At 37.7% G+C, this 26,530-nt stretch overlaps 1 protein-coding gene across 2 annotated transcripts in view; it reads right to left on the reverse strand.

The window, feature by feature from the left end:
- The window catches only part of LOC149087883 (QRFP-like peptide receptor), a 57,859-nt gene extending 42,085 nt beyond the window's left edge, over window positions 1-15,774 (reverse strand). For both annotated transcript variants that reach the window (XR_016195343.1, XM_089252580.1), the window contains exon 1: window positions 14,972-15,774. Coding sequence is in view for 1 of the 2 variants with exons in the window: in XM_089252580.1 (XP_089108706.1) it covers window positions 14,972-15,395 (424 nt within the window). In the remaining variant the exon portion in view is untranslated. The remainder of the gene's footprint in view (window positions 1-14,971) is intronic.
- Window positions 15,775-26,530: the final 10,756 nt, after the last annotated feature.

Raw genomic sequence — 26,530 nt, forward strand, 5'->3', positions numbered from 1 at the left:
GGCCTGTAATTTCACGAGTAAAACCAAAAAAATGGGAGAGATTAATTCGTATAAGAGGAGAAAGGTGCTTCTCGTTAAGGAAATGAAATTCAATAACGAATGACGCGTTTTATGTAATTATTCGAGTTCAATTTCAAGTATACTCTCCGGAATTCACCGATATTTGTTAATCATCCCATTGAATTTCATTAGTCGGTGCACCCGCACAGTGACATAGTATTCCTGGAAGCGTAGATAGCTGCTGTTTAATAAGATACGGTACCGTGCCTAATTCGACCAAACACCGACATCAATAGGAGTTGATTCAGTTGATTCATCGACGGTCAAATACGTTAACTCTATTCAAGGGCACATACACGGAATATTTTAATTATCCTTCGCATGGACAGCGTTAAATTCATATAACATACTGAAGTTGATTATAAAACACGGCATTGATATTTAATTTCTTTGAAAGGGAAAAACTTTTGGCTTATATGTAGAGAAAGTTTACTAATACAAGCAATATAGAAAACTGGCTGTTACGTGCTGATGTTTTTTGGAAATAAAAGTTCACCAGTGCCTCTAGGGATCCTCGAACCCTCATCCTCTCGTACTCCGGGCGAGTGCATTACCACGACACTATAAACAGAGGAAGAAGTCACCTCTGTCTCTAGTAGCGCACTCGTCCAGAATTGAGGAAATGCTTAGATTTGAGCCCTGTAGAGGCACCGGTGAATTTTTACTTCCAAACCATCAGAATCTCTATACGACCGATAGTTTTCTGTATACCTTGCGTTAACGAGGCTTTTGGCAACAAATTTGGATGATCTGTATTTAAAGTATCGGCGATAATTCTCAAAAAACTGGTTTCCTTGTTCGCATGTTAGAAATAGAATGGGGGACGGAGCACAGTAGATTTTTCTTTGGTATTCACCCTCAATCTCTCATCCTTCCCCTATGTGTTCTCTTTCTCTCTCTTACAGACGAATCTCGTTTAAACGGACACTTTTCTAATCTCCCAGATACGTTTACACAGGAATACTGCAAATAGATGGGAATTCTTTATAACGAAATTTCGTTATAACGAAATGATATCTCTGGTCTCTCGGAGTTCGTTATAAAGGAATTCGACTGTATATGCAGGTGTCCTGTAAGTGCTAATGTGGCCTTTATCTCGTCGACCGTTCGTCGTAGAGGTACAGTTTCAATTTTAAAAATGCTTAAAAGGCGTTCAGAAATCGTCCTGTACCAGTTATGAGAGTGAAAATACAGTGTGACAAAATAAAAAATCTAAATTTTTGTACGGTCCCTCTGTCCTCCTATTGTTAGGTCTCACCTCAGGCCAACAACAAAATAATCCAATTTCCTAATTACAATATTCGCCGAGATGTTCAAGTCCACAAGTTGGGGAAAAGTTGAGAAAAGAGCGTTGTCCAATAGTTTTTGGCTATTCTTCATGAATTTTTTTCGATTTTGAATCCAAATATCTCAGCGAATATTGCAGTTTAAAACATAGAATCGCTTTTGTTGGACTTAGAAAATACAGGGCAACAACTTTTCAATTTGAAGTTAGAGAACAAGGGGAAACGTATAAAAATTTAGATTTTTTTTATTTTGTGACACACTGTATTTTCCCGCTCAAAACTGGTACAGGGTAATTTTCGAGTCCTTTGACCACTTTTTAAATTGGAATCGCATCTCTACGACGGACGGTTGAATAGATAAAGGCGACATTAACATTTACAGGACACCCTGTATATGTATTACGGTAAATTGGATAAATAAACTGTTGTTATGCCTGATCGCCGAGCATTTCGGTAAGTTTTATAAATTTCCCTAGATTAATCACTTTTACCGGCGATTATGCATAGTTACCGAAGTGTCGTTGATAAATATAATGAGTACTAAAAAATGATCATTTTTTTTTACCGGTGATCATGCATAGTACCCAAGCGTCGCGTCGTTGGTAAACATGATAAATTGTAATATATGATATATTGTACACGATAATTCATTCATGTATTTTATCATTATATCGGGGGAACGATCGTAAAATTTGAGATCCGGGACTTTATTCGTCACACATACACTAGACTCACTTGCAATTTTTTCATAATTATCAAATTCACCAATTACATTAAGGTATTGTGTATAATGACAGATAAAGGAAATAAATTTCAAGTGTTTATAAAATTTATCAACGACGCATTGGGTATTATGCGTATTCACCGGTAAAAGTAATAAATTTGTCGAACTTACCAAGACGATTGGTAAGTATGCATAATAACCGGTTATTTTGTATAATAACTGAATTATCACATTTACCGTAACAGAGCTTCATGAGAAAAGTGGTAAAAAAAATAGGGAGAACCGGAATAAAAATTTCTTCCGTTTCTTGCGTTTGGACAAGGTATCTCGTCCATGATTGTTAAAGAGATAACAATTGGCATCTTTCCCTCCATATATGTTGTCATCTGGTGCTCTTTATGTCATTTACAAGCTATTAGCTGATTGCTGTCACCGTCATCGCGCGGTACCGTTCAGTATGTATATACGCTCCAAGGAATAAATGTTCTATCTGCTTCTATAGCGTTGAGGGTAACGCACTCGTCCAAAATGAGAGAGTGTGTGGGTTCGAGTCCCCGTTGTAGCAGAGGTGACATTTTTCTTTCCAAAAACATCATCTCTACTTAGCAGCCGGTTTTCTGTTCACGGTCAACACTCGGTTTACGAACTCAATTCGTTCTCGAAGTTGGTTCTTAAACCGAATTATTCGCAAACCGAAACGATTTCTCGCGTAGGAATCAATGTAAAATGTAGTAATCCGTTCCTGAGACCGAAAATTTCTAGTGCGAATTTTTGCAACAGCTCCTGTGCGTAACGTTAACACCAGTGAAAGTAATTAAACTAACACTGAAAAAAAAAAACCATAATTATGACCGTGACCGTGAACTGTGATGTAGAGCGCCAGACCCAAATTTATCTATTTAAGCGCCTACATCTCTTTCATCATGGAGATCACTATTGTCGTGATCGCTATGAAAGACTATTAAGAGGTAAAATCTTTAGACTATTTCTGATCACAAGGGGGTTTTTTTTTTGAAATTTTTTTCTGCCATTTGCAGACTCCCCCCAGGAAAAGGGTGTGAATTCATTCTTACTTCATGAAAGTTAAAAAAAATTTTACCAAAAATGCCCTTTTACACATTCAGTCATGACACGTAAATTCAGTTATATCATTATTTTCTAATTGGAATTCACTTCCAAACAATTTTTTATGATCCCTTTTCTCTTCATTTATTGATCAATTTTTCTTTTCCACCTATCTCTTACAATTTGCATCTTTGCTTTTTTCCTCCATTTTTTATCTTTTGTACATATTCTCACTCTATGATATACAACCTCTGACAATAAAGTTCGGTGAATGAAGTCAGAACGGCCGATCTAACAACACTGGCGAAGCAAAACGCTGCACATGCGTAGCGGCAGGTGTTGACCATCTGCCGCCACCGTTGTTCAGTTGAGCGTCGTTTGTGTTCCGTGAAAGACTTGTTTTACATAGTGCTTGTTTAGTGCGTTGGTTCTTAACTGAGAACAGGAAAATGAACGAACAAAAGATCACTGAGGATGAGTCCTGGTGTCTCATGTATGACCCTGAAACGAAGCGGCAAAGCATGGAATAGCGTTCTTCTGCCTCACCTCGTCGGAAAAAGGTCAGAGCAGAAAAAATCACGCATCAAAACGATGCTAATCACCTTTTTTGATAGTCAAAGCATTGTCCACAAGGAATTTCTACCTGAGGGAACGACGATGAATGCTGCAAGGTACATTGAAATTTTGACCCGTTTCATGAAACGTCTACGCAGGGTACGACCTCAGTACGCACAACAAGGTTCATGGTTTCTTGTTCACGACAATGCTCGCCCTCACACAGCTAATTTCGTCAAACAGTTCCTTTCAAAAAAGGGGGTGGTGCAAATTGAACATCCGCCATACTCGCCAGATCTCAATCCTCCAGACTTCTTCCTATTCCCACGACTCAAACTCGCTTTGAAAGGAAAGAGATTTGACGATATTCCTGACATCCAACGAAACGTGACGAGGCTTTTGAACTCCATCCCAAAAGAAGACTTCTTGCAAAGTTTCCAGGACATGTATAGGAGATCTCAGCGATGCATAGTAATGGGAGGTGACTATTTCGAAGGACAGTAAGGTAACTTTCGTTAACATTTCATCTACGTTAATGTTACAGGACTATTCACCAAACTTTATTGTCAGAGGTTGTATATTGAATTGAATATATGCCAATAAATAGGTTCCTTGTGACAGTATGTTGCCATTTTTTAATTATATGGACATTATAATTGCAAAATTCCATATATTATTTGCATTATATATTAATAATGTCCATCTATGCATTTCAAAAATATCCCACAACATTGTTACAAAAAATTTCCTAGTATAATCCTCTTTCCAGATCAGTAACAAAACAATTTTTTACACTCTTTTACATTTGATATCAATGTCAAAGAATAATGAATTTGTGATAATGAATTTGTTCCAGGTGATAGTATACTATCATTTTTCCAATTTTTTGAGAAATTAATTATTTCAGTGATCAAGATGTTATTTACATTACGCATACAAAAAGCAATGATGGAATGTTATATACCTTCCAATCAAGTGTATATCTTGACCATATGTGAAATAATTGAATGATAAATGGTTTCAATGAACAATATTATTTACATTATTCCTAGTAAAACCAATATTGTAATGCTCGTTTAAGCATTTCGAGAAATTACCTTTTTTTCTTTTCCTTTTTTTTCAACAGTTCGCATTAAATTATTTTTTGCCGTTCGCAAATTATTTACTTTTCCTTTTTTTCCAACAAAACAAAAAGCACTCATATCCATTTATTACTCCGGAAAAAAGACTTTTTCCCCATTTTATATACGTATCTATATCCAAGATATATATTGACTATATGCGAATAAATAGGTTCCATGTGATATTATATTTTTTTTTTCTTCAAATTTTTTATATGAAAAAATTTTTATGCTCTATATTATTTACATTATCCTTTACAAAATCAAAAATTAGAATGCCAGTTTATGCATTTCAAAATGTACAAATTATTTTATTTCTTTTCTAAAATGCAAATTCATAGCCGCCTGGCAGTCGAGTGGTTAGGGAACTAGCTTCTCACTGCGCAGGTCTGGGTTCGAATCCCGGTTCGGGCATGGATGCCTACTAACAAATTCCCTGGACGGATCATGCTTATCCCTTGGGAATACGTGAAGATCACGTTATTAAAAAAATATCTATGTCTTTCCATTTTTTCCCCTTGAAAAAAAAAATTTCCAACTTAAAAACAAATTCTATTTCTTTAAATAAAATGACTATTATACGAGAAAAAATATTATCCTTAATTCAATATTTGAATTTTTGATATATTAATAATCAATTCCTATTTACATTTTCTATTAAATATCACAAAGGGAAATGTTCACTTATGAATTTCACAAGACTAAATACAAATAAACGTCTCTATTTTACATTTTTTCTTTGCTCGAGAGTCTAATTTCTCACATGATATGAGCTGTGCAGCCATTACTTTTCTGCTGCTTTTCAGAAAAAACATTTTATATTATTCAAGAGAATTAAAACTTTTTCTTCCCCATAGCATTTCCTGTTATTGTATGATTACCCGACAAACAGAATATCTTTTTGTACTCTTAAAAAGAAAAATGAAAAGTTCAACTTATAAAACCATTCACTTTCAAACATCATCTAGATGCCATATATGATATGGATAATAATGTCCAATGTGTGAAAACTGTAATTTCAGTTTTTCCAATTATTCGTTTTTCATTCAAGGGAAATATATTACTATTTTTTTGTGGCTTTCTCAATTATTTGTCTTATTTCATAATTATGAAATAGATGAAATGAAAATTACGACAGGACCATGTGTAACAGATGACCTCCGCGCGAAGCTCGTGACGTCACTGAAGAAGGTCATCTCACATATAGGAATTGGATACAGCAAGCCTATGCATGCGCCAGCTTTTCTCTTTTTTTTTTTTTTTTTTTTTTGTAGTACATCCAATGGCTGTAGATGAGATGACCTTCTTCAGGGATGTCACGAACTTCGCGCGTAGGCCTTTAGCTATAGATCAGTGATTCCCACCGTGGGCGTTAGCGCCCCCGGGGAGCGATGAAATGTTCTAGTAGGGCGGTAGAAGCTACGGGTATAACATCGGATCCTATGGATTAGATTGCTTGGGATTGCTTTATCGTGATTTAGCCCGTGTTTTGCATGTTTGTAAAGTTCGTCGGAATGTGTGTTCGTAAACCAAATCACTTTGTGGTGTTGTGAACAGAGGGTTGACTGTATCTTGTAAACCAGGGGGGTTCCTAAACTTTTTCCCAGCCAAGACCCAAAGTCATCAACACGATCAGCTGCGTGACCCATGGGACTGTCTTGTCTACGAAACACAGCCAGCCCTACGAAAATTAGTGAAACCAGTGATGCAATAAGTGCGTTTATAACAGACTGTTAGTCAGAGGTCTTCAACATTTTTCTAGTCGCAAGCACCGCCTGTAGCCATCATCAAAATAAAAGCGGGGGGGGGACCACTTTCATTTTGGGGGGGGACCAAAGTGACAGAACAATGGATTTGGCCATCTTTTTCCCTTTTTTCGGTCATTTTCTCACATTTCATTTTCTCACACCCTGGCTACGCCCTTGGCACCCATAGCTCAAGAGCCCCCAACCGTGAGTGGATTCGTACGACCTTTCAACGAATCCCCTGCAAATCAAGTATGTGCCGACACCCATAGCCCAAAAGTCCCAGGTTGTGACTAGACTCGTGCGGCCTTTCTCGGAATCCCCTGCGAATCAAGTTTGTGTCGGCACCCATAGCTCAAGATCCCCTGGCTATGAGTAAACTCGTGCGACCCTTCTTGGAAGCCCCTGCGAATCAAGTTTGGGTCGGGACTCACAGCTCAGGAGTCCGTAGCTCTTAGAGGATTTGAACGACTCGTTGTAGGAGCTCCTGCGACCTAAAGCCCCGTTCACATGTGCAAGATTGGGGGGTCGCTTTGGTGGTAATTACCGGCATGACAACTTTTTTCCCCTCGTAGGGAAGAAAAAGGTGGGAGAGAAGCTCATCAATAAAAGCCCATCTTTCTTGGGGTGGATTGGAGGTCGACACCGACCTTCTCTCCCATAAGCCTTTGCGCCGCGAAAACTGCTATAAGCTCCTTCGTCAACCATCTTGAATCAATCACTTTCGTTCAACCTACGTAACCAGTGACGACTTCCGGAAAATCAGGGGGATTACCGGCATAAACTTAACGTCATGTGAACGGTTTGTAGCGAAAATCCCCGTTACCGGGAACTTTCCGGGATGTTTTATTGTACATGTGAACGGGCTTAAGTTTGGGTTGCGACCCATAGGCTACGAACCCTTATTGTAAACTATTCGCTTATTTCAATGTTTTTTAGATTTGCGTAATTGTTCTTTTTCTTTTGAGAGAAAATTTACGTTGTACCTGATGTATTTGTATAACATGAAATACGGGTTCTCTCTCTCTCTCGGGGGAATGCAAGAACGTAAATTCTACTTTAATGAACGACATTACGTTTTATGAAAAACAATTTTCAGCCCCGTTTTATTTAAATTAAACAAAAATTCTAATGTTGTCGGTTGTAATCTTCCTACATGTGTTTGCGATTTCCTCCGCAATGGAGTCTTGTAGTCAGCCATTTTGTAAATTCATGTTCAGAATATTGCTCGACGGTGTGTGTGTGTGATTAAGGTTTCTCTTAAATATCCATTAGGTGTAATTCGAATTATTTTTACTTTCTCGGGAATTTAAGTTCATTGTTGAACTAAATGACAGCCTTTAATGATTCTTTAGGGAAAAAATAAAGGGAAATTTCTATTTTTTATTCTCGATTTCAATATTTAGTGATTTCATTTCTTATGTGCAATTGAGAGGAAATTTCATTGTAGGACGTTTAATGATATATATATACTGGGTTTTAAGGCGTTTTGAAATTATACCTGTTATTTGGTATGTGCAGGGTGTTTTTGATTAGAGTTACCCGTTTTTGAGCAATCTACAGCTGTAAGTGTTCATGAAAAAAAAAGCTATGAAATTTTGGGTAGTCTTTTCGGGTCCGTGAAAGACCGAAACTATTTAGTGCGGAATCATTTTGTTCGTAAAAATGGTTTCGTAAGCTGATCACTTGCTTTGTGAATTCAATGTCATATTCACGAATGAAGAAATTAAAAATGAAATCGTACGGACAGCTTGTGTGTGTCGAGAAGCTTAAACATGAAGTTTAACGGTTTGTGACGACACCTCGGCTATAACGTCAGTAATTGGTTGGTCCGGGCCGAATCCCATATAGAATAATGTTAATTAACCTTGCTTATAACGGCGATGAAAAACGACCACCTCGGATATAACGACAAATATTTCGTCACTTTTGTTTCCGTTTTTCAATGACGTTTTCCTTAGGAAAAACCTAAGATTAGGACTGATCACATCCACGGAATGCTTGTCTATTGTTCTATCTATGGCAACCGTTGAAAAAAAAAAATTGTCGCATGTTTGACGTTCCGACTTGCTCTTTGCCGTGACCTCTTTTCAGGACGTTTCCGTATTTCTCACTTGTTGATTTTTCTTGTAAAAATTTAAAAATGTCCCGTTTTTTCAACGAAACTCGCATTAATTTCTAATCTGTAGTAGAATCACAGAAATGAAGGTGTAATTTCCATAATTTATAAATTATGTTTATGTATGACCATTAATACTCATCTCATATTTACCAAATTCAATTTTCCCTCATGAGATACATTTTAGCAGACTTGCTGCAGCAGTGAATTACTCACCAATGGTTATTTATAAGTATTATTTGAAACTTTCGCTGACATCTGGCAACATGTGGCATCCGTGAGAACCGCGATGTCCAACGTTGATTTACCCGAATTCCCGTGATTTTCCAAGTCAAACATGGTCACCCATAATCATGAAGAAATTAAATCTTCACGCACAGTATTTTTTATTGCCACTAATTATATTTCCCATTAAAAATGTCTTAAAAACGCCAACCTCGGTTGTAACGAGGTTGGCGTTTTTAAGACATTTTGTTGTAACGACAAAATTTCGTCGTATCTTCCGTGACGTTATAGCCGAGTAACTGTAATAGCATGGGTGTCACCGTTTTTACAAGGAAACCCACTCACGTGGTTGAGACAGCTCAAGAGGGAGGGACCAGCAGTTGTGCGGTTGAGTGGGCCTCGCATGGACTCGTGCCACCCGTTCCAGGTTCGAAAACCGTTTGCGGCACAGTGAACGACAGAATCTTTTCGACGGAGATGTCTCGTTGCCGAGATCTCTTCCATCCCAATTTCTTGGCAGAGTCCGTTTGCGGCACAGTGGTGGTCCTTTGAAGTTGGTTTTCTGCAGTTTTCAAACTTCGACGTACGAATGCTAGTGGACAGACCATCAACACAGTACTTAAACAACATGAAAAAATCGAGAACTTACCATTTTCACAATAGAGAAAACAGATAGCAGCACCGGTAGAACACGAAACACGCAATACTCTGACATCGTAAATAAGTCAGGGACACACATTCCGGCATGTACCAATTCGTTAGAAATTCACAGAGAAATATATACGAAGTGTATGTACGGTAAACCTTCAAGCATAGCAAATATCACTAAACTTCCTATAAAATGTCATTTTTTATGTTATGAAGTACTCTTTCTTCCGATTTCTAGCAGGTGTAAAGAGGCTATACTACTACTACTATTAAACCGCACATGCTGAACGTCTAACGAATTGACGCATCTTAGAATGTGCGCGTGCGTGTAGTAAACCTTCCATGAAGTAAGTTTTTCTAATGCTTGTTATGTGTAGTGCAGCCATCTGCCATCAATTTTTCTAACTAATGCGTGAAGTGTAATGATTGAATAATTGTATCGTTGTAGAACTTATCGCTCTCCGAGGCAAGACTTTTTCACGGGGAGATCGGCTCGCGTTTGCGCCTTGAAGTTAAGAAACCACGGAAAACAAACTTTAACCGACCACCACAGTGGCGACGGTTGCAGGGGGGGGGGGGGGGTTTAGAAAAATATTTCTAATTGAGAACAATCATTGGCTGAATTTCCGAAGGCTTTTAAGAAAGCGAGATATCTCGTCAGTGCCTGTGAGATGATTAAGTAAAAGCTAACAAGAAACATCAATTATAGAGAAATAAGGGGCCGTTCAAGTATTACGTCATCATCGATGGGGGGAGGGGGTTTCCGATTTGCTGACTTTTGATGGGGAGGGGGGGGTTTTGGATAATGCTTACGTCATCAACCACCCTTTATGAAAATATGAGTCAAGATTCAGAGGGACAGAGCTGATGATGAAATTTTGCTGACAGAGGGGGAGAGGAGGAGGAGGGGGTCAGCGTTTTGCTGATTTTTGCTGACGGGGGGGGGGGAGGGGGTCAAAAATGGGTGAAAATTTGCTTACGTAAGACTTAAAAATTTGCTTACATAATACTTGAACGGCCCCTAAGAATAATTTTTTCGAATTTGCAGATGCATCTGATAAATAACATCATGTCCCCCGCAAAGGGGTGGGCTGACAAGGATCCATCCCTGGGCCCGGGATGATTTTCATCATGTTTTTTCACGCTATAAATTCACCATAAATGGGCCTCGTGAAAGTCTGGTCGGTGGGGGGGGGGGGGGGGTCGTAAAAGATCCCTGCCTAGGAACCGTGCTTCAGGATGTGGGAGCCATGAATAACATAGCACCATAGGTCCAGCTATTAGCCTCAAAAACTATGTAAAAATAAGGCTGTCAAGAAGCTTACAAATCCCTTCTCTTCTATTTCGAAAACACATTTTCTCCGAGAAAAACACGAAAACACCTATTTCCCACCCCCCCCCCGAATTGTGAATCCTCTGGAAAAATAAACAAAATAACAAATGAGGAAAAAAACATTTTGGCAAAACCGTGATCGGCATTTCGATGATTCAGGTTTTTGTTTTATCTTCTATCATACCATTATGATTGATCGCGTTATTTGTACAGATCGTGTCGCATATGTTCCGAATTTCTTTTTTTTTTGTAGCAAATATGCTACAGTATTAAAGTCCTCCTCAAAATTTTAGGCACCGTAAGTTGCTGTAACTGTGCCATTGAGACTTCTTTTGAAAATTTTTATTTATTTTTGCTTGCGGATCAAAATGCAAAAAAAAAACCTACTTTAAACTTCGGTGATTGTCGAGGGAAATGAGTTTTGGATTTTTTAAAACTCAAAATTTTGGAAAAATAGGTCTCAAAAGATAGAGATATATAGAAAAGCTTTCGATTTTATTCAAATTTCGAAAATTGAGTCTATATGGTGATATATCAGAGACGTGGTGCTATAAAAGTGGAAAGCTATCCGATTGGTTTTCGTTCCAAAAAAAAAATTGCCGATGTCGCCGGATATTTTGCACGATGAAATCTTTCGAGTAACTTATTAGAAATCAAAAAAGAAAAGCTGTAAAAGGCGTTGCTATTACTTTGAGCAGGTCGAAATAAAGTGTCTGACGAGTATTGACCGTCAAACCGAAAGATACTCAGGCCACATCGCCATATGGCAATATCGGGTTATTGTCCTCACGGACTGGATACCTCTGGCAATTACAAAATATACATTACAATCATAACAACTATAAAATCATAATCTAAGTATAAAATCAGTTGCGAGATCACAAATCTACGTATACAATCGGAAATCAAGCATATGATCCTATATATTCCATATTAAATCTTAATTCGAATATAAAATCCTAAATCGATATTGAAATAAATAATAAATCAGAAAAATTCATAATCGATTTCATTCTCAATATAAATCGTTCGATTTCCACGGCATTATACTGTTTTTGTGCCATCAATCAGTCTTCTTTATAGTTGATCAGTTTCTGTTTTCTTTGTGAATGGCGAGATGGTGCAGTTTGTACTTGAGCTATTGGCTGATATGGCGTCTGTGGGATCACTTTGTCTTCGTTTTCCTCACAATCCATCTAATTATTTTCTTGACTTTATTTATTCTACTTTTGTTTTTAAAAATCTCTCTGATCCAGAGTGTGGCATTTTTAGCAGCGGGCACAGCCATGTGCTTTAGATGCGCAAAAGTTGCGTAACTTAACGTTGCGTAATTTAACGTAATTTACATGTTGTCAAATAATGAATGGGAGTGCCGATTTCACCACAAAGGCTGTGTGATCCTCGATCCACAAAATATGTTCCTCGTTGTTTGAAGCGGTGCAGATAATTTGGAAAAGACGAATATTGACCCAACGTATGTGTTCCAAAAGCCAAAACCTGGTTGTGTTACGCGGTACAAATTTACGCGAAAACAAAAACGTTGGAAGATTGGCTTCAACGCAAAAAAAATTGATTCGCCTGGAATTATGAAAGATCCTGGAGTTTGAAAATTTCGACACAGTTCATATACGGATCAGAGAAGTTTGTATTTGATTCATAAAAGAGTGGTTAGGAAATCGCCTGTCACGAGGAAGCACAAAAGAGAGGTGGAGAAGAAAAGACTAAAATGGGCATGAAATTATATGTTTTATGGAGACAAATTAGCTTGGTATCATATTTAGTGATGCAAAAAGAAAATGGAACTCACATGTTCCAGAAGGATGTCTTCAGCAGACAGTAAGGTGGAGCTCCGATAATGGTACGGGCAGCATTTGCTTCTAATGGTCTAGTTCCTTAACTTTTGAAATTGGTCTTCAAAACTATGATGAGTAAAGGAGATCCTTGAGAACAATTCTCTACTGCTTGGAGAAGATTTTTAGAGGAGTGAACTTGACATTTCAACGTTGTAACTTGTCTATTCGAAGATCCGCTGCCACCAAAAAAGCTCATTAATCGCGAAAATATATCGGTTTTAGACGAGTTCTTTAGATGAGTCTTATTAGGTCTATGTATGTTCTTATGTATAAATTTCTCATTCTATAAATGTAGAAATGCTTCAGGTATTATCCATTTAAAGGAGCTAATTTTACTCGCCATATTTTTCTTGTTATGTTAAGAAAAGTGCATTGTGTAAACTTTTGAAACGGACTGTATTTTTAGGAAATAAATCCATAATGTATATTTTCATTTATTTATTGATCTTTCGCTGTTTGGGAGTTTCGATTATTTTTAAATATTCAAGTATGATTAAAAATTCTCTGACTTTGATTTTTGGACAGTGTGGCTAGATTTAAATTTTTCTCATAGCCAAACCTTACAAGCAGATGAACAAAACTTTCCATTCTTTATTCATTCCATTCTCATCCATGATTTTATCATTGATAAATAAAGTTCCTATACGGATTATACGCCGGTGGGGAAATATATGGTAAAATTTTGTCGTGAAATTTCGCATTTGCAGATTATGCGCATGAAATTACGGTTAATCATACAGTATGGCTTCTTTCATCCGTGCTAAAATTTGGGACTTTGAAATTGATGAAATGCTGAAATAAGTAAGGGAAACTAAAAAATTTTCCTTTTTTTTATATAAATCTAACAGAATTAGCTCGCAAATTTTTGCGTATGTTTTTATTTTTTGTTAATCGTTTATCTTGCGTATTTAACCTGCCTATCCCGTAGTTATCTTTGAATTTGAGCATGCAAAAAATAATTTTTGTCTTTTCTGGGTATGGGAGTCTTTACTGTATTTTATCATGGAGTTTATACAGTCGAATCCCATTATAACGAACTCCAAGAGACCGGAGAAATCACTTCGTTATAGCGAAATTTCGTTATAACGGATTTCCAGGTTTTCGCATTGTTTCTATATAAACTTACCTGGGGGATTAGAAAAGTGTTCGTTAAAACGAGATTTTCGCTATAACGGTATTCGTTAAAACGGGATTCGACTGTACTTCATGCGCCGAATGAAAATTCTCACTAAATCCAATAGAATAGTTTAGCCTCAAATTGAAGCATAGGATGCTTGAACTTCACAAAGTTGGTAACCAAAGTTTAGAAAAAATTTATTTATTCAAAAATCCCCCTATATAATACTGTAATATCCACATAAAAATTCAATTCTACTCCATATTTCGTTTGACTTGAAGAGTATAAAAATACTCCTTCAAACTTTAGGTATTTTTTAATATAATTAGTTGTTTTGCAGGGGTGCAACAATGGTATAACAATGCTTATCAACATTACAAAAAATGCTTGTTTGAATAACCATGGTTTCTGTTTCAATAAATTATTCTTACATAAATTAATAAATTAAGAATTACTGGTTGAAAGGATCAGCTCCGCCAACATTTACATATATGTGTAACATTTAAACTTATTAAATACCAGCAAATTATTTCCATCCTTGAATGCATAGCTTAGCGTTTATTCAACACATTTTTTAAACTAGCATTACTGATAATACAGATATAAATTTGTAATTTTACGCATATTTCTTTTAAATAGGAAAATAGGAAGTACGGCATAATATTTACACATTTATTTATTTCAATAAGATATAACTCCTGTTTAGCGCATACCGGTTTTACAAAAAGATTCGTCCGTAAAAGGGGGGTTGGCCGTAAAAAAAAGGGGGAGGGGTTCTTATTGAGGCTTTCAAAATAAAACTTGATTGTTATTCCTCCGTAAAAGAGGTTTTACCGCATCTCGGGGTCACCGTTATGTGGGGTTTCTCTATATTACAAAATTTATCTTATTTACCCTTAAATTGAAAAAATAATCAACATGAAATAGAAATTCGATCATTTGAGTGTAAAATATGATAAATGTAATGTTTCTACATTATTGATAGCACATTGTTTCAAAACCATATGATTTAGGAAATTTATTATTTTTTTTGGTATAAAATTATCTGATTATTACGATAAATTATTCGTATAAAACGAAAACTATCATAAGAATTGCAAAAATTATTATTTTTACTTACTTTGTGAAAACGGATTGAATTTACACATGAAAGCTCCTAAGACAAACATGGGCGTCGTCAAGCTGTTCACTAATGGAACCCACATACAAAAGCCGCATATCAGCAGATCGGCCACAGCTAGGTTGACCAAGTAAATATTTATGGTCGTTCTCATGGAGCGGTTCAAAGCCACGGTCAGTATAACACTCACGTTTCCGGCAAGTGCCAGGAGAAGCACGGCGAAGTAAAGCGTGATCTTGGTGTAATCGAAAGTGGTCAATGTCCTGCTTAATTCCTGAGGGTTGGGAAAATCGTAGACACTCAGATTAGCTATGAAATTACCGAAACCACAATTCATAGTTTCTTCGAGGACGATTTCCTCCAGCGAATCCATGTTTCCTGTGAGATTCATGTGTAATCCGTTAGTAGTTACTGACACAGCCATAAAATAGGGAGATTCAAATCCATGGCAATCCTCATAATCATGAATCACCGCATTACTTAAAGCGACACTTTTTAGGAAATTCAATTTCTCCTTAAAACTCAATGGACATCACGGAACAGGTTACTTTGACTGTTTTCCGAATTTAAATTTGAAAGAAAAATATTTTTTGAAATGATATTCCAGAAAAATGCCGTTACTTAAAGTGTGGATAAAGTATTTATCTATTTAATGAGTGAAATCGTCAAATCAATAACCCTATATATTTCCATTAATTCGTCCAATTTTTTGTATTGTTTATTAATGGTATTTTTCAATCCTGTCTTAAAGTTTCAGTAATTTCCATAAAAAGCATCATCCAATTATTTCCGTTTTAACAGCAACACAGAAAACTGCATCCTCTCACCGAGATTCGTGAGATAAATGAAAGCTCACGTCGGAACTGACTGGAACTTGAGGAGCACATTAGTTTGCGCACATGCGCGAAAAAGCGCACGGAACAACCAATCGAATGCCATCTTATCTATCATTTTAAGGAAGAAAAAATATTGCTGAATAAAATCTTCAGGTTTGAGTGTTTTACGGAAAAACCGAATCTTCTCCCCCCCCCCCCCATAAACTCTGTTGCATTGTGTAAGTAATTTTTTTTTCTGGAAATATTTATAAATAATTTGAAATTAAATTACAATAGAGTGAAATGGGTGCTAAAGAATTAAGAAAGTGGCTCTCAATCTATGGATCGTGACCCCTCAGCTTTGGTCGCAGGGACTCTTAAGATGGGTCGTGCGGACAATGCGGATATAAATTCATTTTTTGCACCAGGCGCGTCTTAGCGATTTCGGCGGAATTGGACCCGGAAGTTTTTGAAGACCTCCACCTTTAGCCATGATTATATACAGGCTAATTCCATAATACCCCTTGCTACATTTTAATGGTGAAACATTGACCCTAGAGGCATACTTTCGGTTATAAAAAGTATCCAAACAACGTGTACAAATATACGACCTTTACGATTTATTTCTCTCATTCATTTTTGTTTTGCCGATCTGCAAATGACTTGCCCTAGTTACGGTACGTATTTTTTGCCTTCCCGTAAATTTTGCTGATCCGTATATATTTTTCCCATTCACGGTAATTATTTTTTGCGGCCCGCAAAATTATCTACTTGCCAGATCTCTTAAGTGACCCGCAGCACATTTCCAAGTGAATTAAGTGGCCCGTGACACATTTCCAAATCAATCAAGTGACGCATGATAAAAATCCAGATCATTCAAAGGACCCCGAGGAAGATTTCCAGGGCGCACTGAAGAACAAATAGAATCTTTCTACAGAAATTTCGAGTTACGAACATTCAAATTATATGCAAATCTATAATTAACTGGAATTAATTGATACATATAAATGCACCGTAATTTATTAAAATAATAAAATTAAATTTTTTTTTAACTTTAATTTTTATAATAAAAATACAGCCTATTTTTAAAAAAGCAGATAATGCTAAAGTTTTTAATTATCGACCTATAATCAGAACGAATGCCCCTTTGCCAAGTATTTGAACTTGTTCTTCTCATAACGGAATTTATAGCCATGTTCGATCTCGGATCTCTGACTGTCAGCATGGTTTCGTACCCAAACGATCTGACAGTACGAATCTTGTAGTAATAGTCCGCACAAGGGTGGGGCTGACAGGGTTCTCCAGCCCCGGCCCCGGGACGATTCTCATCATTTTTTGTTTTTCCCCCATGCTATAAATTCACTGTTGAAGGGCCCGTCAAAAGTTTGATCTGGGGGCTCCACCAAATGACCCAGATTAGGAGCACTGTTCAGGCTGTGGGGGCCATGCTTGCAGTAATATCTCGGGGCTTATTGCTCAAGCTATTGACAGAAACCACCAACTGCAGATGTAATCTATACTGATTTTTCTAAAGCGTATGATAGCGTCAACCATACGATCCTTCTTTTGGAAATTAGCAATCTTCTGGTTCTTCACGTCATTTCGCTTACTGGTTCGAATCATACCTCATAGGTCGATACCAACAAGTAAGATTTAATGGTGTAAAATCATCTCGTTATCCTTGTCTTTCTGGTGTTCCTCGGGGGGTTCATTTTAAAATCATTGCTTTTTGTTTTACTTATCAATGACTTGGAAAATTACGTTAATCCCTTTACGATCACAGACGTAATATTACGTCTAAACACCAGTGGAATATATTCAAACAAGTTCACTCTGTGTTTTCTTTCTGCTCTCTTCACCATCGCGAAGCTTTATAGTCACCCCATCTCAATGTAAAAGTTGCTTTTTCTTTCCTTGCCTTTCTTTCTATACTCCTGTTAATGATTTTTTTTCCAGATGTATCCACGTATAATGTATTTGTCAACTATGTATGCATGTTAGAGCTAAAGAGAACATGAAAGGTGTGGGTGAAAGAGGACGATCAAAAAACTCTCATATATACTTTATCTATTCTACTTTTCCCTTCATATTTTTTTAATTTTCCCTTGTTTTTTTCTAACATGTGGTCAGGTTTGGATAAGGTTACCAGATTTATCGCCAATTTGTCACATAGAGATAATCCAAATTTGTTGCCAGAGATTGTACGTGAAGTGGTTAATATGCCCTGCTACTTGTGTGTACGCAGATTATTATATAAAAGTTTCCCAAATATCATTGAAGCTTTCCAGTCTGTCTATGAATTGCAACTTGCATGTGACCGTCTGATGGAATGGAGGGATCTAAATCAACTCAGTGTTGAACATTGATTCTTTATGAACATTGGCACCAATAATCCTGAATGCAGATATTCAATTTCTAACAGCATTATAACCTCGGCAAAACTTACAGACCTGGGTATTTAGGTGGGCCAGAACTTGTTCACATCGGGTTACGTGAGGGTCGTCACAAACAATGGATATTCCGTCGCTAATTTGATAATGAAGTGTTACAGGAGATGCAACGGTGAGGTACATTATGTCAGCTTTTAATGCATTTGTCAGACCCATCTAAGAGCACGCATCGCCGGTTTGGAGTCGCCACATGGCTGGTTACATCGATCTGTTGGAAAGCACTCAGAGAAGATTCTCGAAATGAGAAATTGAATTTTATAGATGTTATGTTTATCCCGAAACTAATATTTAGAAAGAAAAGTGATTTTTGAATTGGAAAGTGTGACACTATGGTATATTGGTTAGCGCACTTGACCGGTATGCAAGGGGATCCGCGGGTTTGATTCCCGGAGGAGAAAAATCACTTTTCTTTCCAAATATTAGTTTCGGCATAACATCTAGAAAATTCAATTTCTCAGTATATTTCGGGCCGAAAACATACCATCTCTTGATTCTCGAAGTAGTTGCCTTGCTCGTATGATTGTGAATGTCTGCGGATTTTGAACGAACATTCTTAGTAATGGCGCCGTCTCATTATTGATATACGCACCATGTGTACAAAATAATTCACGGTCTCACATACTTCATGTTTTTTGTACCAGAAAGCATGCATTGTGTATACGTGTGTGTATCCCTTTTTCAATAAAAAACTGCCAGAAGTGCTTACTCCCTATAATGCCGGGCAGGTAAGAGTTTTGAATAGCCTACCGTTAGACTTGGTCCTGTTCCCCCAGGGCTATATAATAAGGGCTGCTACGTTACGCGTCGGAGTCCGTACCAGCTGACGTGGTGCGTGACGTCACTGCTCAACCAGAACTCAGAGTGCGCCCGTTTTGCTACCCTGTTAATTACGATAGTTTGCAATCGCTGTACCACCGATTTTTTTATTGAACTCTTTGCAAAATTATACTTTCGATTATTGTCATTAGTATTTGTATATTTAGACTTGCTTCATCCAACCATTTAAAATAGGAAATTTTGTATTTACTATGAGGTAACTTCCACTAAGAATATTTTTCTCGGATTTATTTCAGTTGAATCACGTACATTAGTTATTTTTTATTTTTATTGATTTGACTGAAAGCCAACTCGAGACAGATAATTTCAATTATCTCTTTCGAATTTTCTATATACAATTTTTAATTATCTCTTTTTATTTTCATTTGAATTGGGTGTGTAGTTTTAGAAGTATATTAACTTACTACCAAAACAACTGCAACATAAAAACATGGGAAGCAAATACAGGGTGTTCTGTTAATGGACCAACAAACTCAGAGGGTTGCTAGTAGGCATCAAGGGGAACAAAAATTGCAATGGAACATGGTCTCGCAAACCATTTTTAGAGGGTGAAAATCGCGAAAAACGCATGCAGATTTCCACGTCTCGCTGGAACGACAAAAAGTGCAATAATAACCACAAAAAGATTTATTTGGTTTTTTATTACAAGAGTTGGTGGAAATGGCGACTGCTGACGTAATTGCACAGTCTACAACGACGTGAAAACGATTCCCGGACGTGCTCGAAGATACCATGTGCACTTTGGATGTCTGCCGCAGTGACGACAATCCCCGCTATGAGACACATAACGACTATGCGTCGCATAAACGACTGCGCCGCTGACGTTGTTTACGTCGGATATGGTGAGCTAACCCAGAAAGGCATTCAGCGATCAACTGACATCCACCTTTCATCTCCTCTGGACTCGGAGCCATGTATGTGTTTTTCGCGATTTTCACCCTCCCAACGTGGTTTGCAACACCATGTTCCATTGCAATTTTTGTTCCTCTTGATGACTACTAACAACCCTCTGAGTTTGTCGGTCCATTAACAGAACACCCTGTATAAAAAAAAATAAATCCTAAAATATATAAAATGTTTAAGAGTTATTACTATTATTATTTTGAATGTTAACAGCAAAAGGCATTGTTACTTGAAAACTATTTCTTGGATTTAATCCATTTCTTAGTTGTTTTTTCCCCATCTCTTTCCTAATGGACTTTTTATCCCTGTTCAAACTCTAAATTCCTTATAAAAGTGTAAAAGTAGGATAAAAGTCCTTATCCTTGAATAACTGTGTACAGCTTGTGTGAGATACGAAGGAGTTCCCTCATGTGTGTAAGTCTCGCTTTCAGTTCTTTAATAGCGTCTTTTTGGTGGTTGAATGTGTCATGGAGAGATTTGAAAACTCTTTCGAAGCTATCAACCGTTCTTCTCCGTGTCTCCGACGCTACTGTTAATTCGCCAAAGGATAAAGTATTTATCCCTGAGTCAAATATGAGCGTACTTACAGTTTACTTGATCGAGCCTCTTACATTTGGCCACCCATATTTTGCGAGTCTCTGGGTCTTTAGAAAAAATATATGGTAAGTAACTTGAATCCCCAAGTATTTTTATCCTACGTGTGTATAGTTCTTAGACGTTGCAATCGCGCAACAACTCATATATTTTGTTTATCACTGATTTACACAAGAATCACAAAAAAAAATTATAAAAACACCACAGCGCGTACTTGTGATACTAAAACAAAACCATAAATGTGATCACTCACTTGAAACAGTAAAATAAGGAACTAAAATTTAAAATAATTTTCTTCAATACAGTACGTCTCTTTGCTCTGATGTGGTCTTCAATACAGTACGTCTCTTTGCTCTGATGTGGTCTGGTATAAAGCAGTGAGTACGTCACGCAGTAGCTCCGAAACCACGCCCGTCTGAGCCAAAGCAGAGAGCGCATTACAAAGAGGTGAAAAGCCCTTACTATTATATAGTCCTACAGCCCCATTTACATGTGCAAGATGGGGGGTCGCTTCGGCGATTATTACCTGCATGGCAACTTTTTTTCCTCATGGGCTAAAAAAGGAGGGACGAAGATCCGTCAAAAGAGTCCCATCTTTGTTGCGGAATAATGGTGGGTGACTCCGACCTCCTCTCCCATAATCCTTTGTGTCGCGAAAACTACTGTAAGCTCCTTCGTCAGCCATCTTGAACCAACCACTTCCGTTCAACCCACGTAACCAGTGACGACTTCCGGAAAGAAGAGGGGAGAATACCGGCATAAACTAAACGCCATGTAAACGGGTTGTAGCGAAAATCCCTGTTAATCCCTGTTACGGGTAACTTCCTGGGATATTTTATTGCACATGTAAACGGGGCTTACATATTCTTCGTTTTGTAAGTATCTTTGTACTTTTGACATGTTACCTTTCCTGACAAGGTATCCGTTCTGATAATTGTTATATGGTGTATATTGTAATTATTTCCGTGATTTATTTTCCTTATATATATTATTGAGATTTTTATTATTGTTCTTTCCTTCTTCAGCTTCTGCATTGTATGTATTTTTCTGTGTTTCTCTTGTTTATTTCAAGAAATTTTGAATTTTTGATATTCGTACCCTTACCGAAATACTCACACAGATCTGCTTTCAACTGCAAATCACTCGAAGTCTACCGTCAGAATACATTGATCACCTTTTTTTGGGAAAATTCTGCACTTAGACTTGGATGTAGTCACCCCTCGGTTTACGAACGTGTCGGTTTGCGTACAATTCGATTTACGAACTTGTATTGGTTACGGACATGCAAGGCAGAAAAAATTAGACTAAATCCGAAGGAATAATAAAGAAATTGAGAAGTATGCCAGGCACATGGCAATTTTTTTTCTTTTTTATGTTCTTTTCTCCAAATACGACTTTTATCCGGTTCATGAATCAGCAAACTTTGAGAAGATTTACATCAAAGAACTTCTTTTAAAGATGTTTTGCGATAATCTCCGATAACGGTGTTAGGGCGGGATTGCAGTATAAACGTTTTAGAAAGTCATTTTATAAAACTTTTATAGTAGAATCTCGGCCTGACATAGAATCAACATTCACTAACTTCTGGAAAATGTCCCGCATTGCTCATTGTGCTTAATCGATAAAGCTTAGTAGCAAGCGACTGCAAAATCATGAATTCGGTTTAGAGGGCATTGTGGACAGATTGCTTTGCAGGCAGAAATTTCCAGGGCTTTGACAATGAGATTAATGAGACTAGACACGGGCCCGGCTCAGCCCTGGTGTAGGATTCTGACCGTTATTTCGTAAAGTTGGGATTGTTTCTTTCCAGGTAAAAATGTTTTTAGCGTTAGTATGATGGTTAGTTGAATTGAACCGCTAAATGTAAAAAAAGGAGTCATGTCATGTTTTTTTAATTTTTTGTTTTGATGGATTCATGCAATAGAGACGCCAACGCAACGTTTTATGGTAAAACGGGCCAAGTCTTGCCTCTAGATGATGAGAAAAAACGAACTTTTAAAGTTAAAAAGTTTGTAGTCCAGGACACGCGACCCCTTTTTACATTTAGTTCTCGCGAACGCTAACAGGTGGCAACAGGGTTTGCCATAAAGTTACTTTCATGAGAAGGTTTCCATCGTTTACATTGCTTTTGTTTTGTTGTTTGTTGACCAAGGGCATAGCCCCCCACATCCTGGAGCAGGGCCCCGGCCAGACTTTTTACGGGCCCCCTGTATAGCGAATTTATAGCGTGAAAAAACAAAAATTGACGAGAATCGTCATCCTACCCTTGTGGGGACTATGACCAAAGGTTGTGGTTATTTGGCATTATTAATAAAACGTCGTCGTTACTGAATCATGGAAGTAACATCTGACTGTTCAGACTCTGCTTCGTCTCAGGAGGAAAACGTCTCGGCTAAGCAAAGGAAACGAGGAGTGAGAAATGCATCACAACATGTAAGTATCACATTCTCGTTAACTGTATAGAGCAATTTCACTTGGAGTAAGTTAGGGTGGTCTATTTGAATTTTGAATTATCTACAAATTAGTGTGTTTTCTTTCTTTTTTTATCTTTAAAACATTTTAAATTGCTTTTTTTCTAGGTTGCTGTCCTGGCAAATGTCTCAAGCTCTTTCATGAAGGCGAATTGACAGTTTTGTTTACTTAGTTCTACACGAAAAAGGACAAAAGATAAACAACATGGTTTCTACAAGGCTTGATGGAGATAGTTCCAGTAGATAGAAAAAGACCCAGAGTGAACGTGCCAGAAGAGGAGAGGAAACCCAAAAGTTGTACAGTTGCCTATATGCTCTTGAAATCTGGTCTTCGTCAAAAAGTATGTAAACAAGTCTTTATGAAAACTTTTCAAATGACCAAAAAAAGAGTTCAGAGAATCAGGGGGTCCTTTTAATTTTAAACAAAATCCCTGCAGACATGAGGGGCCGAAAGACTCTTCCCCCCCCCCCACCCCGTTATGAAACATGAAACATTGGCAGAAATTCACTCCCACATCCATCATTTCAAGGTTGCTCGTTATACAGGGAAAGAAATGACCTATTTGAATTCTGATCTCAATGTGTAACTATACGTGACCTGTTCAAAGAAATTCACCCTGATGAGAAGATTTCTTACCAGTTTTATTGGCAGTACTTCAAGGGAAAACTTTTCTCTGAGATTTGGCCGGCCAGCGAAGGACACATGCTGCACATGCTAAGAGTTGAACATTAAGATAAAAAGTCCTGTCCTTTGTGAATCCGCTTAAATGAACTGCCGTGGCAGAATTATTAGTGCATAAAAGGAGGAGCAAAAAATTTTTATGATGCAATCAAAGAAGCTAAAAAGCTTTACCAAGAAAACCGCGATATTCTCTGTCTGCGTATTGATTTTATGGCTACTGTATCCTTACCTCGGATTCAAGTGCAAGATATCTACTACGTATTATAGGCAGCTGCGTGTTAATACCTTCGGCATTCATAACCTAAGAGATGGTGAAATGAAATGTTTCGTTTATGACGAAACAAATGGATGCAAAGGGCCTAATGAAGTTACGTTCCTTTTGAAAAAATATATCGATGCAGCTGAAGATGGGAAGATCTTGTACCTTTTTATGGACAACTGTGGAGGGCAGAATGAAAATCATACATTCATGAGGATTTCGCCCTGCCCTGATATTAAGAGTTATCAAAAAGAGTGAGTGATTGTACAGAATGGACCAATATGTGGATTTGATCAACCAGAATGCATCAAAGTAAAACTTAAAAGTAAAGGCAATATCGATTTCAAGACGTGGTGGCCCAATCTGTACAAGAAGAAAGTCTTAAGTTAGGAAAGCAGAGGAAAGAATGTCCCAAAAGAACACACACACAAAAGGTTTCTTTCTCTCTTGCCAAATGCATCAATTTTCTTTTCACAAAGATTCATCCCACACAGTGAAATGTACACAATACACCAATGGCATTAGCTCATGAATCTTCCCACTAAAAAAACTTGGTGTATCACTGATAATACCCCAAAGCCTTTTTTATCGGCAAAACTTCCAATAAACAAAGAAAAAATGGACCACTTGAATGAAACAAATATATATATATATATATATCGCAATGGAGTATAATGATTTTTGGGGCCCCATTTTTAGTGCACCAACCATTAATTCATTAGAAAGGCACCCGGAAGAGGAGTACTCTTTTGATCCCTGTCTAATAGACGTTTTGTATAGAATTCAAAGCTAAATAAAGTTTGTTTCATTGAGTACATTTGTTTATTAATGTGTTTTCCTGAGACTTTTCATTGGGGAATTGGGACTCCCCAATTTTAATTGTAAAAAAGGGGTCATGTCCGTATGAGATTTTACTCTCTCGTGGCTATTCTTTGGCGAGTGCAATTTAAAATCCTGTCTCAGGGCTTCATTAAATGTATTCCACAGACACTAATTATTGGAGAAGATATACGTGTTTTGTCTCTCCTGAGACATGACCCATTTTTTTACATTTAAGGATTGGATTGGATTTTAAATTTTCTGGCGCAAGGACCAATTTGATCAAACTGCGCCAAAACAAACTATAAAAATAAGAAAAATCATCCTTTTGTCATGTCAAAATACTAAAATCATGCATGATAAAAAGCAACGTAAAGCATAAAAAAATGACATGAATCGTAAAAATCTATAATTTGTTATAAAAACCAATGGCTTTGATGAATTTAAAAATGCGAGATGCATCGCTGTGGTCATTTAAAATGTCATGAAGTGAAAGATGACTTTGACCAAAAGCGGTCGTAAAATGATGACGATGATGTGAACAAGTAAAAGCATGAGCAATGGTCAATGGACTTTGACAATGTGGGCACTGTGGCTGACTCTCTCGTAATAAAAGATATGATTGTGTGATACGACTGTGTCCTATGCGCAACCGGGCAAGAAGAACTTCCTCCTTTCGGTTAGTTCTGCAGCTCGAACGCCAATGGCCAAGTGTGGGCTTGATGGCATGTAATTTGTTATTAATTTGATTGTTCCAATGGTCCTGCCAGCGGTGATGCATCACTTCCCGGAGGATTGAGAAGTGGTCACTGGCAGGTACCAAAAGGCTATTATCAATGTTGGTTGTTGTTCGAGCTGCGGTGTCTGCTTTTTCGTTGCCCGGTATTCCTACATGACCTGGTACCCAGTAAAATTTTACTGTGGTACCATGATGAATGAGGTAATGCAGTTCATGAAAAATGGAATGAATGAATGGATGAGTGTGAAACGTACAGGAACACAGTGCTTGTAATGCGCTGAGAGAGTCGCTATAGATAATGCATCGTCGGTGGCGTTTGAGTCGTATATGACGTAGAGCCTGAAGGATTGCGTACAGTTCTGCCGAATATATAGTCAATGTGTCTGGAAGTTTGAAAGATGTCTCCTCACAGCAGATGTAGGCACAACCGACATGGCCAGGGCTCTTGGAGCCGTCGGTATATATGGGGAAGTACCTGTTGTACCTACCCCTGTGCCTAAAGAATATCTGTCGATATATGACATCTGCTGTGGTGGCTCTAGGGTATAATGATAATGAAAGAGAGACATCTGGCAGAGACTGCTCCCATGGTGCCAGTTGCCAAGCAACTGGGGCCACACGATTGATGTCTAATTCTAGTTCTTCCACAAGTGCCCTCATACGAAGACCGTACGATGGAACACATGAAGGTCGAGCAGCAAATAGTCTATGAAATGAGGGATTAAAAGTGACACGATGAAGTGGATGATCTGGAAAAGACTTCATCTTGATAAAATATTTCAAGGAAAGTTGTTGGCGTCTTGATGTCAGTGATGGCTCGTTGCATTCGACATACAGGCTCTCCATTGGAGACGTCCGGAAAGCTCCAGAACAAATCCGCAGGGCGAGATGGTGGACTGGGTCGAGCACACTCAGATAGCTCCGACGTGCCGACCCGTATACAATGGAGCCGTAGTCGAGCTTCGATCTTACTAAAGCTTTGTATAAGTG

This window comes from Pholcus phalangioides, unplaced genomic scaffold, assembly GCF_987345545.1.
Source record: "Pholcus phalangioides strain wild (caught in Gottingen) unplaced genomic scaffold, Ppha-v1.0 ptg000003l_1, whole genome shotgun sequence".
Lineage (NCBI taxonomy): Eukaryota > Metazoa > Arthropoda > Arachnida > Araneae > Pholcidae > Pholcus > Pholcus phalangioides.